Source organism: Sciurus vulgaris (assembly GCF_902686455.1).
Source record: "Sciurus vulgaris genome assembly, chromosome: 9".
Classification (NCBI taxonomy): Eukaryota; Metazoa; Chordata; class Mammalia; order Rodentia; family Sciuridae; genus Sciurus; species Sciurus vulgaris.
The window spans coordinates 72,655,708-72,672,870 of record NC_136469.1 but is presented as its reverse complement, the minus strand read 5'-3'; the positions used below and the strand labels follow the sequence as shown (position 1 = coordinate 72,672,870).

At 37.2% G+C, this 17,163-nt stretch overlaps 1 protein-coding gene across 1 annotated transcript; it reads right to left on the bottom strand.

Moving 5' to 3' along the window:
• Positions 1-401: 401 nt before the first annotated feature.
• LOC306669377 (broad substrate specificity ATP-binding cassette transporter ABCG2-like) lies at positions 402-16,277 on the bottom strand. Its single transcript, XM_079153349.1, has 6 exons — positions 14,413-16,277; positions 6,863-6,987; positions 5,611-5,753; positions 3,244-3,333; positions 2,407-2,492; positions 402-604 (listed from the first exon to the last, which is right to left on the bottom strand). The coding sequence occupies exons 2-6, from the start codon at positions 6,891-6,893 to the stop codon at positions 457-459; spliced, it is 498 nt and encodes a 165-aa protein (XP_079009475.1). The 5' UTR covers positions 6,894-6,987; positions 14,413-16,277; the 3' UTR covers positions 402-456.
• Positions 16,278-17,163: the final 886 nt, after the last annotated feature.

Below are 17,163 nucleotides of genomic sequence, written 5' to 3'. Positions count from 1 at the left end.
TTCCAGTAGAACATTAGCACATTTATTATTTATTGAATAACATTAGCATATTTATTATTTATTGAAGAATGGCAGATCAAAGTTACATATACTATTAAAACTGTAGGGCTACTAATCTGTCTACTCATTTTGAACATGAGAAATCTGATACCACAGATATTAGCAACTTTTCAAGAGTTTCTATAGTGAAATTCTCCTTTTTACATAAAAATTAGCACTTCTTCCTAATTCTGACTATTTGATGAGGTTAATTAATATGTAATATGTAATATCAAGTTTTGATTTAGATTATTTGATGTATAATTCAGTTTGTTTTGTAATTTTTTTATTGAAAATAATCGTTGCTTACCTGTAGTGTAATGGAACTGAACAGAAGACAACAAAACATTTTCATTAGATACTTAAATCAAGGTTCTTTTTTAATGTGAAAATAATCATAGATAATTAAAGCAGAATTTAAGAATATTTTTTAAGAAGTAACATTCTTAGGTAGGCAATGGTGAGAAAGATAATCATCAGAATGGCCAAAGCCATATGATTCTTCCAAAAACCCCAAGGTGAGAGATCAATGTCCTGTATTGTCAAGAATTCTTCACCAGAACATCTGAAATTAAGCACAGAAAGATAACTTCATTCTTAGCATCTACGAAATTTTAGTCAATACAGTTGCTGTTTGTTAAGACATCTATAGGCTTACAAAATCTTTAATAAATATCCCTTTGTATATAACAACTCTGAATCATTAAATGCTTAAAAATTTTACCTGATACTATGCTAAGGAATTGATTCTGATATTTTACTTAATCCCTAAAATAATTCAAAGGGCTATAGATGTCATACATATTTAAAAGAGGAAGGGAAGTAGGCTTAAAGAAGTTGGCCAAGTTTACAGTCACACTGTGAAGCAAACTTGTAGCTTGCATAAATTCACTTGTTTCCAAGTCTATAATGCTGCCCTCTTTAAAGGGCAGAAACGTTTCTCAAGGAGCCTTCACTCACTCCTGATGGGGAAAACTGTAGCCTAACTTGTGATACCTATGCCCCTTCCTAAGACGATCAGAGTTGTTTGCTGTTCTGCTCACCCTTAAGACAGCCATCCCAGAAACACAGGCTAAGAATTCTATAACCAGAACCAGAGAGCAAGGGCTTTCAGCCAGAGAAATGTGTCAACTGTCACTCCAACACTGTGATGAGCATTGCAAATGCTCAGCTACAGGATGTTACCTGCAGGCCCAGGAAACAAATTCAGACCTGAAGTACCAGCTGGAGCAGAGCAGGATGGAGCATTCCTGCCACAGGTAGAAAAACACCTGATAATAAAACATGTGGTGCAGCCACAGTTATGGCCTGCTACCGTTCTTGTGCATCTTGGTATTTGCAGTTTCTAAAATACCCAGGGCCTCTTTCTATTGAAAGACGAGCTCCTTCCTTCCTCCTGTGAGGATGAACCCTATGTAAGCAGGAAGTCTGTGGTGGCTCCCCTAATCTGGTCTCACATTTCCAACCACTGCATCCTGCCTAGCAGCCTGGTGGTGACTCTGTGTTACAAAGACACCACACCCAGATCAAACCAAGGATAGTGGGCCCAGTACAGAAAATCTCTCTTTCAGAGATTTTGCCTATCAGTAATTCAAAATAGGAACTTATTACTAAGAATTATTTCTGCAGTATTTGAACATCAAAAATGGATTTAGGATGCCTGCCAGCATTCTTTTTTTTTTTTCAATAATTTTTGTATCAATATCAAATGATTAGCAGCAATAATAGAAAAATAAAATATTAAAATGTGAAACAAGGCCTTCTAATTTAAGAAATCTAAGATTTCTTTCTCAACTTGCTGAAATGTGTGTTTATTCACTAAAGAACATAACCACTGAGAGGGAGAATTCCAAGTGTCCAAGTCAGTTTACACACACACACACACACACACACACATACCCACACACAACACTATGTGAGTAGAGGGAAGGACAAGATCCTTTATGTTACTCCCTTTGTGCTACTGTTATCTGTTAGTTCCTACTATGGTCCATGGTCTGGGCTGACAGCATGGAATCCATACATACAGAGACCATAGCTTTGTTAAACTATCAAAGCAGGCTGTTTCAAACACCAAAGCTCTGAAAACTGAAAACTCAAAATAACTCCAAAACTCATACATTAAATAGTCTTTTGAAAGGACCCAAATGAACATTTCTCCACATTAAAAACAATTTTGACTGTAGTAGAATACAAGTGCATGTTCACATGCATTAGTGCACAATGACTCACTTTATGAATGAGAAAATGTAGGCTTGGAAAGGTTTGTTGACCCTGAGAGGACTTTGCCAGCTTTAAGTCCAGGGAACTCTCTATATCTCATCACAGTAATAAGGAAACCCTTTATGACATTGGACACAAACTTACATTACATAGTTGGGACATTTAAGGCTGAGTGTTGTACTGAGTGCTGTACAGAAGTTTCGTTCCAAAAATTCATTATGCTGCAAAGCCTATATGACACAAAGAGCAAGGCAAGGTGGTTTTAAATTTCAAAAAGTTTCCAAAGAATTATCACAATTAAGTCTTCAAGTTTAATCTTTATTGTTAATTTCAAAGACATATCAAGTTGCATTTTCATGGTGTATCACAGCAAAGTAACTATATTATTGACCCTGGAAATCAAGAGCTCTAAGATTGGGATGTTGCTTCCAAGAAGAAAGAACTCTTGCTGGATAACCCCATAGACCCTTCCTTCTTCTCTCTGAAAATGTATAACCCTATAAGTTTATAACTAAAATGATATAGTATTGCTCAAAGAATACTGTTGACTTACGGTAATGATCATTTCTTGCTTTCATCAAAATCAGCTACACTGAATCTCGGTTACTTGTTATTTAGCCTCTGCTTCTCTTATAATTTCCAACATGAGCTAAGTATCCTAGTCTCCCATCCTTTCATGTATTTCCTTATTGACTGGAAACACAATGCTTTTATCTGTCGTTCTTTCCACTTTACTATGAGATGTATTCTCCCTGCCTGACCTCATCCTCAAAAAACAGTGTGACTGAGGAAAACCAAGATAACTCCCTGATCTTGTGCTAAAGAAGGCTAATAGGAAGTTCTCTTCCATTGCTCCTGAAAGGAAAAAATTATGGACAGGAGGTGTTAATAGGTCATGGCAGGGGAAACAGATGGGTAGCCTATATTTTAATTGTCCCCACCTTGGGGACCCACTCACAATGACAGTCAAGGACAGATTACCGTAAAGCCATAATAAGCAATGCTGAAGTACTGAAGCCACAAAAGCCGAGAAGCCATGGTTCCCAAAAATAATGTGAGAACTGAAACAATCTGCAAAAAGCAAAAATCATGAATTAGAATGGGTCCAGGAATTTCATGAGGAATTCGAGAGAAGTCCATCTTTGAAAACCCTACAACTTTCTAAACATTTCTGGTAGGAACAGCTCTTGAAATTCTTTGCACTTGCTCTAAATATTAACCTTCCTTTTCATGCATAAACCTCTGTGTGGCTAAGTCTGTTCATGGTTTTAAGTTAAGGAAAATAGACCATAATCTATATTATATATTTCACTTATTTGGAAGTGCCTTAATTGTTAATATTATATTCTCAACTTTCTCTGTACTTTACACCATGGAAGATTAAGAAGTACACTTGTCTTTTGATATCCAATGGAGACCAACTCTTGGACCCCCACAAACAGATACCCAAATCTGCAGATCTCAAATCCCATGATTTAAAAAGAGCATAGTATTTGCATGTAATCCTAAGTAAGTCTTTTATACTTTAAATATATACATCCTTTATATTTTAAATCATCTCCATATTTCTTATGATACCTAGTATAATATAAATGCTATATGTGTAGTTTATACTATATACAATAACCATATGAACTATATAGGTTAGGAAATAATAAGTTAAAAAGAAAATGTACATATTCAGTACATACTTAATTGTTTTCCCTGTTTTTTTTTTTTTTTTTAATCTGTGGTTGGCTGAATCTTCCAATGCAGAACTCATACACACAAAGAGCTGACTACTGACTATTCTAAATATAACATTACCTGTGTTGTCCCTAATAATCCTGAAAATCTAGAAACATACACAAAAATGTTCCTGAGCATCACATACCCCTTTCTACTTCCATACAATAATAAGATATATTATTTACAAGGGGGGTTTCATTTTGCATCCGTGATAAAAGATACTTTAAGCTTCAGAATTGCGGACTTCAGGTTTCCCAAAGCCTAGAAATTATAAACAGCATAATGTGGTGTAGTACAGCAGAAAACTTGGATAATCCCTTCATTTAAAGCTACGAAAACAGAGCATTGTGATACAGATTGAGGAAGGAGTGTTGGAGAGGAATGAGAGACAGCTAAGGGGACCACACAACACTTCTCCCAACTGGGGTGAGGTGCACTGGGGTATGCACAACAACGATAGTGCTGTGGTATTCCTGCATATATCAGGCTTGATGCAACAAGTGCTTGGTGTAGAACACTACATCTTTGAGTGAAATGCAATTTTACAACAGGCTTTTATAATTCTACTTGGAAACTTTTGATAACAATCAATGTATCAAATCAAACAAAACATCTTTATTTATTAGAAGAACTTTTATAAAAAAAAAACTTTTATAAACAAGACATCACTTTCCTGATGGTATACATTTTGACAAATTCAGAAATAAAACTAAACATTGGCAAGAGTATGTGTAAGCCATGCTTGTATCATTATGACAAAATATACTCTGAAATTATGGATAAATATGACATTCTAATAAAAAAAAGTTTTAAAGTGTATGTGCTGTGTATGTTTCATTGAAGGACATCTTTTCCTACTATAGTAGAAAGGAGGGTGCACCAATTGACTAAGCATCCCTGTTCAGCTGATGTCATATGTGGGAGGAAGTGGTAATAGGTTCTGTTTATCTGTTGATTCATCTACGTGAGCGCAAATTTTAGCAGCATGAAAGATTAAGACTTAGTAATCATTATTTAAAGATGAAATGAAAATATATGGATATAAGGGATTCTTAGTAACTTAGACAACAGGTGACCTAATACTCTGGACTTCAGAATTTTCCACTAATTTTTAAAACATTTTCAAATAGCAAGAGATGCCCACACTAGACACCTGGTATAAGAGGCATGCAAGCTAGACCCCCTGTTACACTTCTCATGGAGCTTCACTTTCACCTTGGGGAGTAGTGAATCCTACCAAATCGTCTCTGCTGGTTAAACAGCTGGCAGTTCCCTAACACTAGCATGAAAGGTAGGCAGAGAGCCTGTGTTTTTTGTGAGGGAATCAGCTAATAATTATTGTGGTTTTTGAAGTTCAAAAATAGCAAGGTTTCATAATCACCAAGAAGTCTCTTTTAAAAGGCCATTGGTAAGGACATAGTACCTGGGATAAGTAACTACAGGAGAATGCAAGCAAAAAAGACTAGAGAAGAGAAAGGAGGAAAGTGGTATGTTCTGTAACATTTCAGTCTATGGCTCCCTGAAAGCATCAAATTCCTTAAATTGGATTTTTCATGACAGGCAGGTACCAGAGAAGTGAGGGGAAACATTCTTTCCCTGAGAAGCCCAATTCACACCTACCAGCATACATATAAAATAGATGTCCATGACCCGTCTTGTTGCATGATCTGCTTCTATGGCCAGTGCCATGGAAATGGATGCAAAAGCCACCATCATGAGGATAAAGACCATGATGAAGAAAGCCTCCGCTGTTGGCTTCGAACCTTACAGAAAAGAAGGGATCAGTCCAGCTGGGTAGCTCACTGTATATCTGGGACAATTTATAGTGATTACACCACAATATCCTGAGAAACTATGAAAAGAGCAACTAAAAATGTCACCCACGTGCAGCTATCCTGCGTCACTAATTTCATTGTTTCCCTTCATGTGATGGAAGGGTAGGCATCTCCATAATCTAAGTCCCCCTAATATAATCACCACATGGCTCTGTGATTGAAAATAGGGCCATCAAACTGCTTAAATTACTTTGTAATTATCATGAGCTAATGCTCTGTATCACATGGCCTGAAGATACTGGAACATCTGCAGGAATACCAATTAGGAGTCTAGGGCTCTAGATTCCATGCCAAATTGTTATAGCACTTCTCTTATTTGTAAAATTAAGTGTTCAAGCTCAATTGGTGGTTCTGATTCCATAGTGTGTTGTCAAAGAAAATTGTGCATGTGTGTGTGTGTGTGTGTGTGTGTGTGTGTGTGTGTGTGTGCGTGTATCAGTGAAACATTTAGAAATGCAAATTCAATGATCCTGGGGTGAAGCCAGAGCATAATATGCAAATAAATCTGTCTACTTCATCAAAAAATTAATTTTATTAAATCAATAAATCCCAAAGTTCACCATCTACCTCTCATTAGAGAAGGGGATAGGGAGAAAAGATATGTGTACATTGTTTTTTTATCTCTCTCTACATTTCTCTACATATATTAGAGATATTACCTGCCCATATACATACTATCTCTACGTAGAGATATATGTAGAGAAATAAAGAGAAAAAATACAGATAGGCAATAAATATCCCAGCTCCTCTAGCACAGTCTCAAATATTTCTACAAATGCTTTCTATGTTTGAGTATGACACATGGCAGCCCTCAGAAAAATATAGTTTTGTAAATACATTTTAAAGTTCAGTTGGGAAAAAGTGTAGAAAAAAGCGTCCATGTTAACCAGCTAATTTAGAGACTATATAATAGATACATGCTTCCTCCTTTATAGCTTGTTTTATAGTTTTGGGAACAAAAAACATGATTTCAAAGAGAAGTTAACTTCTCCACATACCCAAGACTAAAGACATATTCTCTTTGTCTTGTTACTTACCCACCATGAAGTATAGTATATAAGTAAACATAAAACTTGGCAGGAATCTCCTGGATAGTAAATCAGATAATATATTCCCAAAGAAATAAGATGACACTCTGTAGTATCCACTGATATGCTCATGTCTACAAAACAAAAACACAAATCACAATCCCAGATGAGTCCAAGAAGGCACAGTCCAGATGAGATGCTGCTATGCAGACCCCTGCTGCAGGGGTCTAACCTTGAAGCTGCCCACAGGCTCCAGGCTGACCCCCATAACCTTCCCGATCTCAGGTGCAGCAGGGTCTCTTGCTGTGACTCTCTCTCATGACAGCATCCCTCCTGCGGCCACCCACGTCACCCGTCAAGGGACATAGAGTCTGCATCTCCTCACTCTCCTCAGAGACTCTGCCTGAAGACTGGCTCTGTCTGAAGAGAAGCACTTCAGGGGCTAATCTCAGTGGGAATGGAAGCTAGCTTTCTTCCCACTTCTGAGTGTGAAGAAGTTGACATTGTTATTTTTGTAAGGCTCCCAAGCAGTTTCAGATCACTAAGTTTGTTTACCTCTACTCTCATGTTAAAAAAAGAAAGACTTCTTCCTTCAACGACCATGCCTTTAATGTGCAGCACTATCAGCAATCAAATCCTCATCTCTCCTCTTTTTGACACTTTTCTCCCCAAATTCCAAACTCTTACACAGTATCTTCATTCTTTCCCTCTCTGATGATTCCTGTCCTGCGCATGTTGGCAAGGGCAAATCTCCTCCATCTTTGAAAAATACAAGGGACAAAACCATCCTGCTCTTTCCTGTAAAGCTGCCTCTGGCTGTCTCCACTCTGATCCACTTGGGGCTATGCTTGGCCACATACTTTGTCAACTTTGTAGCCTATCTCCAATTTGCTGCTTAAGCCACCACCTAATCTCTACCAGAGCCCTTGACAATTTCCTTAAGATGGTCACTATGACCTATTTTTCCTAAAACAAAAGATGCTTCTTGACCCCTTTATTCCTTACTTTCTCTGCCTAATTGGCATTTGTGGACAACACCCTAACCTTGAAATTTATTTTTTCTTTTTATCAGGCCCTACACATTCTTGATTTTCCATCCCAATCAAGACTTCCTTTTCTCAATTAGTATTGGTAATCCTTATACATACTTTGTGTTGTACATGGTAAACATGTACAATTTAAATATGTCAATTGAAAAACATAAAGACCACAAGGGAAAAGAAAATTACCAGTGATCCCCAGAATTGCATTTTTGGTCCAATTCTGGATTTATCCATTTCCCTGCTGCCAGCAATACCCCTTACCAAAACAGAGACCAACTCACATAAAGAGCAGCTTCTGGATCGCACGGCTGACACACTACTGAAACACTGGTAGCCCATCAGGAAGAAGAGCACCCCGGCTCTGCCAGGACAGAATGAGAACAAAAGCACCCGTCAACACAGTACTCTTAGGGTGGCTTCTTCCCATAGAACTCCTTCCAGAAACGATGTGACATCAAATACATTTTTAAAAGACAAGTAGAGCTCTTTAGGTTTAAATGGACAGGAAACCATGACCCCCTCAAGTGGTCCCCCAACTCTGTGTCTCTTCAGTGCTGCCCCTGTGACTCCACACTATAAAGCATATTGAAATACCTGTCTTGGGGTGCTCTGCACAGACTTGTATTCCCTAAGATTCATATGTTGAAGGAATAACCCCCAATGTGATTGTACCTGGAGGTAGGTCCTTAGGGGGGTAACAGGGTTTAGACAAGGTCATGGGAATGGAGCCCCCATGTTGAGATTAGTGAATTGGTTGAGAGGAAGAAACACCAGCGGCTCTCTGCCATGAGAGACACAGAGTGAAGCCCCATCTCAGAGCCAGGGAGGGACCCTCACGGGAGCCTGACCTGCTGGAAGGGATAGCTGACCCCAGACGTCCAGACTCCAGAATTGAGAGATAATACATTTCTGTTGGTTAAGCCACCAAGGACATGGTATTTTACCATGACAGCCTGAGCTAGCAAAAATATTCTCTCACCTTCAATTTAACTCACAAAAATGCTGAGTATCATTCCTAACATATGAAAAGTGAAATATTAACCTAAATAAAGCTCCAAAGAGTTAAAATATCTCATTACCCAGCATGGTTTTAAAGTGAAGTAATAAGAAAGTAAGACATGTGGAAGGAAATGAGACAGTGGAGGAAACCTGCACCGGGCTCCTTACTACACCCACCCAGGACAGGACCATCTGTAGCCTTGCAGTTATCCTCCAGGTGGGACACTTTCCTACAGGATTTCCAAAGGACTCAAGACAGAAATCAATCTGATGCTTCTTTATAGTAAAAAAAATTTGATCACATGAATGAAGAATACTAATGCTTATTTCTTGGTAGAATAACTTAGGTTCAGAAAGAAAAGGGCTCAGTTAATTCATACTTCAACAGAAATAAGGATTTCATGGAAGCATGCCAACATCCCTGAAATAGGGAGGGGCTTCCCTCCCTAACCAAACAACTGAACTGACAGGCAAAACCAGAAAGAGAGGTGATGCCGGCATCACTTAAATGACATAAAAAGAAGAGAACATTTTTATGAATGTCAACCCAAATACTTAAAAAAAAAGAGTCCATAGACAATTTTTTTTTAGACCTAAAGAATGAAGAACTAAGAGTGCAGGCTGTTTTTAATATGAAAGTTCACGCGAAAATGGGAAAGAGCCGGGTTCAAGAAACAACCAGCTACTTAAATTTTGCTATTGGAATAAACATAACATCAAGTTAAAAGACAGTTTCAGAAACATGGGACAAAGCAAAAATTCAATTCAATTTGTCGTCTCACATTTAACAATATAGTAATGCTCATGATTCTAAGGACAGTGTAATTCCTTCTAATACATAAGATGATTTACTTTACACTAAACTGGTTTTTCCATATTAAAAATATTTAATGCATCCAATGCTTTTCAAGGTGGTAACCTAAGTATAGATCTGATTTATTTTTATTCATAAGTTAATAAGTCGTACTAGTATATTTGTGGGGCACAAAGTAATGTTATACTTCAATAACACATCGGGAAAGAACAATACAACGAGAATAATTAGGGTGGCATCCATCGCTTCAAGTGTTCGTCATTTGTATGGTGAGAACATTTGAAATTTATGCTCAGCAATTTTGAGTTGTACATAATTATTTTCTGTATTCACTACCTTGTGTAGTGTATCTCAAAAAAAGAAAGAGGAAAAGAAAAACCTATCCTTCCTGCCTTACTGAAATTTGTACCCTTGACCTTCATCATGGCTTTCTCCCACAGGTTAGCCTCTGCAACCCCCATTCTACTCTCTGATTTAAGAGTCCAATAGTGTCAGAGTTTACGTGTAAGTGAGAACATGTGGCTTTTGTCTTTCTCGGTCTAGATTATTTTACTCAGCACGGGGTTCTCCAATTCCATCCATCGTTGTCACAAATGGCAAAATTTCTTTTCCTGAGGCTGAACAGCATTCCTATAGACCTACACACATTTTCCTTATCCATTGTCAGCTGTTGGACACCTGGATTTATTCCTGAATTGACTGCTGTGCATAGTGCTGCAATGAATGTGGGAGTGCAGATCCCTCTTCAACAAACTGACTTTAAATATTTGTGTAAATACCTGAAGTAGAGCTGGCGCAGTGGTGCACACCTGTAAACCTAGCAGCTGGGGAGGCTGAGGCAGGAGGATCATGAGTTCAAAGCCAGCCTCAGTGAAAGCAAGGCACTGAGCAACTCAGTGAGACTCTGTCTCTAAATAAAATATAAAATAGGGCTGGGAATGTGGCTCAGTGGTCGAGTTCCCCTGAGTTCAATTCCCAGTACCAAAAAAAAAAAAAAAAAAAAAAAGCCTAAAGTATAAATACTGGATTACTGAATCCAAATTTTTTCATTATTAATTTTTAAAATTTGTTCTAATTAGTTGTACATGAAAGTAGAATGCATTTATGCATTATACTAGATCATACATAAATGAAGTGTAATTTCTCACTTTTCTGGTTTACATGTTGTAGGATCACATGGGTCATGCAGTCATGTATGTACATGAGATAATAATGTTTGTTTCATTCTACTATCCTTCCTATACCCCCATACCCATTCCCCTCCTTTCACTCCCCTCTACCCTAATATACCTTTTTTTCCCTAATTTGTTAAGCCGTAACCACAGACTAGTAAGGTCATTCAAATAAGTTCACACTCTATACAGGATTCAAACCCTCAGCTACATAGGTTAGAGAGAGGGCAAAGACAGTGCTTCATCCCAAAGAAGAGTTAAACCGGTGACCTATCCAGCAGTTTCGAATAATGAGGCACTGATATTCAGCCCCAAAGAAAGCTATTACAGCCTGGTTCCAGAGATGAAGCTTTTTTTCCTAAGCAGAAGAACCAATCACTAATCATATCAAGATGGATTTGATAAGCCACACACACTGGCCACTTTTCCATAGCCCAAACTTATAAAAAGTGGTAGCAAATATAAGTAAAAAATATAAATTAAAATGAAGTTAGTGTCCAATTTCTCTGTAAACCTCAGAAAAAACTGCTGAAGTTCCTCTTTATTTCTCTGTATTTTTCTACTAAAACCTTTAATGGTTAGCATTTCACTTCTTTAAAATTGCAGTTAATGAAAGATTTCACAATATTTTTTCCAAATGCTTTCTGCTATACAATATACATGATACATGACTTTAAGAACCTGTGATTATGCTAAGCTTGGTTAAGAAATGGCATCTACACAGGGCATAAATCAAGTACTAGCAGAGTTGCAAAAAAAATCTAGAGATCTCTGCCTTTGGAAGCTAGAATGGTGACTTGATTCCAGAAAACAACTGTAATAACTATCTCTTCATAGGAAATCACAATTCGATTGTGTTTTCGCTTTACCAGAATATTAATGAATGTTTATTCTTTCATTCAAAAACAATCAGCCTGTAATGCTGATCCACTTCAGGCATTGATTATGAACCTTGTTGCTCAAACACAAGAGGCTTATTTTAAAACTGATGTGCTTTTCTTTCTTTGCTCCCTCTTTTCATTCTTCACCTCCTTATCTTGGGGAAGTAAAACTCACATTCTTCCTGTCCCAGGCTGGGTTATCATGTCCTTCAGCTCATTAACAAGAATACAGAAATTGGTATCATTAAGATGTACAGACCTGAGAACTGGTACCAACAGGTCTGACCAATGGCTACTTCAAGATATTATGTGGATATTATTTACATATTTTAAAAGGCACACTTGGAGTCTGGTCCCAGAATGCCCCTTTAAATAGCCCTTGTTGCCCCTTATAGAAAGGACAATAGCTCTGGAAATGTTTGTCTGACCTTTTCCTCACATACTAACAAATCAATAAAATTTATTTTTTTCTGTTTTGCAAAACCTTGTTTTCATTATTCGTATTGGCATCTGGACAAGGACCAAGATTTTGGAATCAACTTTTCCATTCATGAAAATAGATTCAACATAAAATTCCTCAATTGTTTTCCACAATAAAATGGGGATGGAACCATCCACTCTTCTGGCCTTTGGGAGGTAACATTAGACATAGTTGTCAATCATGGAACCCAGTGGAGTGGTTCTCATATGATGAGAACCCAGAGGTCTCTGATGTTGAAAATCTAGGTTCAGAACACAATGCAGCTGTTTAAAACATACTGGAATGATCATTTTTACGGCACATTATGACTGATCATAATACTGACATAAGAGCAATCCGTATGAGTCTAGAACAACTCTGTAGGGAACATTCCTCAAGCTTATCTGACAGTAGTCACTGACACCATGGTCTAAGTAAACCAAACAGTCTGGACAGAGAAACTGAGGTAATGGTAAAGACTCGCCATGGAATGAAGATCTTTGCAGTTGCTGAAGCTGAGCTAAGAGCTGAGGGGAGGCCTCATTCTGTCAAGCATCTCAGCAAGCTGTGATGTGAGCTCGCCCGCCCTTGCTGCTGCCTTGCCTCATGCCGTGTGCAGGAGCTTGCCATCCCCCCAGTCCTCTGTCTCAGGCCTATTGCTGGGCAGATTTGCTTAGGCATGTTTGGTTTGTTTACACTACCTCAACATATAGTTCACCTATAGGCTGACTCTGTTATGCTTTAATGAGCGTGTTAATCTGATTGGATGATGTGCCTATAAATGTCCTGTACAACCCTAAATAAAATTAGACCTGTGCCTCCAGAGTCCGGTCTCTGACGCCTGAGTAAGCACGCTAGGAAAGGTAGGCATTGTTCGTCCTCACCCTCAGCAAACCCCGTCTCTGAACATCTACACAACTCATTGCCATCCACGTGTCCTATACTCTCAAGTCATGCAAATAAAAAGTATCAAGAAAATTGGTTCACAAACCTCCAGAGCAAACAGGTCAACTGGACTATATCAAAATTAAAAAGATCTATACATAAAAGGTACTATCAACAGAGAGAAAAGAAACCCACAGAATGGGATAAAATATGTATAAATCATGTATCTAAATGGGATTTAACAACTCATGAGTATATAGGACTCCAGCTCAGCAGCAACAACAACAAAACACACCAAAACCAAATCGAATCCTATTTTAAAATTGACAAGGACTTAAAACAGACATTTCTCCAAAGATCCAGTGGAACTCTGTTATTTCAAAAGAGAAAAAATAATCAGTTTTGGTGAGAATGTAAAGAAATTGAAATTCTGTGTGCTGCTTCTAAGAATATAAAATGAAGTAGAAAAGAGTGTGGCAGTTCCTCAAAAAATTAACAGAATTACCCCCATGTTGCAGAAATTCTACTTCTGGGTATCTGCTCCAAAGCCCTGTTAAAAACAGAATTCAAACAGGTGTATGAACACCCATAGCAACATCACATAAATAGCCAAGACAGGTATGCAACCCAGATTTTCAGCAATGCATGCATGAATAAATAAAATGTAATATACACAAATGATGGAATATTTCTCAGTCTTAAAAATGAAAAGAATTTATAATACCTGCTACAATTTAGAACCTTGAGGACTTTATGCTAAGGAAAATAAGGCAGTCATGAAAAGATGACTACTACATGACTTCACATTCTTGAGGTTCCTAGAATGGCCAAATTCAGAGACAGAAAGTTGCAGATGGTTGCAGAGGTGGCAGAGGTGGGTGTGGGTAGTTATTCTTAGGTGGGTTGAGGATTCCACCAGGGAAGATGAAGAAATGCTCTGTAGTTGGATAGTGGTGACAGTGGACAATGTAGATATTGATATCACCAATGTGTATACTTAAAAATGGTTGTAAGCTGTATGTGATGTGTGTAACTTACCACTACACACACACATACATGTGTGAAAAAAATCAACTCTTCTATTCAGTTTTCAATACATTAACTAATTCTACTCCATAATAAAATAGCAAAGATTACTTTGTATTGTCATATATTCAAATTATTTTTTAATTATTATTTGCTCTTTTTAGTTATACATGACAGTAGAATCTATTTTGATATAATAAATTCAAATTCTTAATAGATGCCCCTGAGCTTAAACAAAGTGACAGAATTTTCTCAAAATCAAGATCCAATTTTACTTACCGATTTTGAATTTCAGTACAATCATTTTTTAGCCAAAGGAAAGTGGCACCTATAACCAGTCCCAGAATGAATGTGGCAATTATCTTTTCAAAAAGAAAAAATCAGAAACAAAGGAAATAGTTTTAATTGCACATAAAAATTTTATCATAAAATTTATTGCTATGCAATCATATCTCTCCACTAAGATACACTTTAAATGACTTGGCCAGAGTCCCACTGTTTTCTAAGTCAAATTGAAAACGTAAGCATTCTGTTGTTTTGGGCACCAACAGGACAAGAGAGCAAAGAGAGCAGAGAACTAGACAAACTGAGGGCCTTCAGGCCCAGTGTGCAGCAGAGCGATGCAAGCATGGGGGTCATCATTTCAAACAAAAATCAGAGTTTTGACTGGAACCGAGCTCTCAACTGTCATGCCAGGGAACATGCAGCTTTATGCTTCAAGAGGTTCAAGTGAAAACAGGATGCTTTACTCTGATCATTAGAAACACATGGAAATTATAGGGCTGGGGATGTAGCTCACCAACAGAATGTTGGCCTAGCATGTGCCACACCAAAAGGTTGATCCCCCACTTCAAAATGAACAGATAAATAAAAACTTAATAACACACACACACACACACACACACACACACACACACACACACAGATTCTAACAATGGAATTTCAAATGATGAGGAAGTAGTCACAAGTATCTATGCAACCTGTGGGGAGTCCCAACTTGCACTGGAAATGCATTGTCAACTGTCACCAAAACAGTCAGCTAAGGACATTCAAAGCTTCCATTACCATCTCCCCTCTCACTGCTGTTCTTCACCCACTTCAGTAGGGCACAGCTGAGTCACCAGTTCTTTGCCCTTCTAGCCCATCTTCACCTACTCAGTCTGTGTGAATGGCTCCCAGAGAGAATGGACCAACTTCACACTTGTACGTAGACTAAAATGTGGCTTAAGAACTCATTGGCAAAAGGTTAAGGGTTACATTGTGATATAGTCTATGGGAGCAACTCTTCTTATAATTATTCTTGGGTTAAATATAATAATAGAGAAAATCGTAATATAAAGAAAACAAAATATCCTATTATATGCCTTGGAAATTTCGAAGTTAAAAATATCTCAACATTAACCCACTTTTAAGCCAGAACTGATTTGAAAGCACACATATGGCAAGAAGTCAGACAAAATGCAAAAACAGAATCATGATCTGTAAAGACTAGTTTGTAAAGACCAGACCCTGGAAATATTATTATTTCACCTGTGAGATGTCCACGCAATCCCTTTGCTATTGATGGAAATTTAGGGGGCATGGGATCCATCACCCTGCCATTTCTAATACCTTCAGAATATGCTCTACTTCATTTCAACATATCAAACTTTCAAAATCAGTGCAGATGGTTCTACTGACATGCAGTATGCACATGTATGCAAGAGTCTATGATTTCTCACAGTATAATAGTTAAGGTATTCAAACTTCAGAATAGGTGCTCTGCATTCTTTGTTTCTTTTCCATTCAAACTTGACATCTTAGACTAAGACTGAATATTATTGTTAGATGTTTGCCAGTTATTTCCAGTCAATTTTCAAATATATTGACAAAAGAATGAATACTGGGATCATGTCATGGTTTTACAAAGTTCACATGTGTTGTTTCTTCTTCATGAAGAAAAAGAAAACCACAGAGCAAACTGAACATTTTACAACAGAGCAAATAACACTATCTGTGAGTTTTGTGCACCTGTCCTCTGCTCTCTGTTCAAAACAGATAAAAAAAGAAATTATCCAACCATCTAATTCTGCCTTTGTCCAGTTGTATTTAAACATTTCTCAAGGTGTGTTCTGAGGGATGTTTGTAGCTTGCACACACACATACACACACACACACACACAAGGTCTATAAGGTCCTACCCTTATTCTACATGGTATACACACAAAAAATCCATAGTTGAATGTTTAATATGCAAATAGAAACAACAAACCTCTGAGTGATTAATGATAATGTCCAAGTTGATTTGATCAGAAAACTTGGCACATTAAATGAAAACTAAACTTCTTATTGAAATAATCCATTCATTCCTAGATCTTCCCAGTATGTTATCTGGTTAGATGTTAAATCTGAATCATGTCAATAAATAATTAGTCTAATAAAGTAACAAAGGACAATAAGGCAATAAGAACAGGATTATCAGCAGGAAGCCATAAAACATTTTTAACAACTCAATTTTGAAAAACTTACAAAAATAAAAATAATACAAGAACAAGAACCCTATGCCAAGGGTCAGTAACCTATGGCTCACAGACCAACTAGGGCTAGCCTCCTATTTTTTCTTAAATCATAAACTAAGAATGGTTGTTCCATTTTTTTTTTTTTTGGATAATTGAAAGGAAAAACTCAAGAATGATATTTCTTACAATATGGAACATCTATGAAATTCAAAATTCAAAGTCCAGGAATAAAGTTTTATTTAAATGCTGCCTTTTTCATTAGGATGCATATTTAGCTGTAGCTATTTTTATAAAGAAGTGGCAGGGTTGACTACTCAAGACAAACACCATACTCAAAGTTCAAAATATGTACCTTTTGGACCTTTACCAAAAAGTATTTTCCTGCTCCTGAGCTAATAGTCTAGCATTTACAAATTTGAAGAACAGTTCTTAAATAATAATTAAATAATTAAAATCAGAGCTGAAATCAATGAAATTGAAAAAAAGAAACTGAAAAAATTGACAAAACAAAAATAATAAAATTGATAAGCCC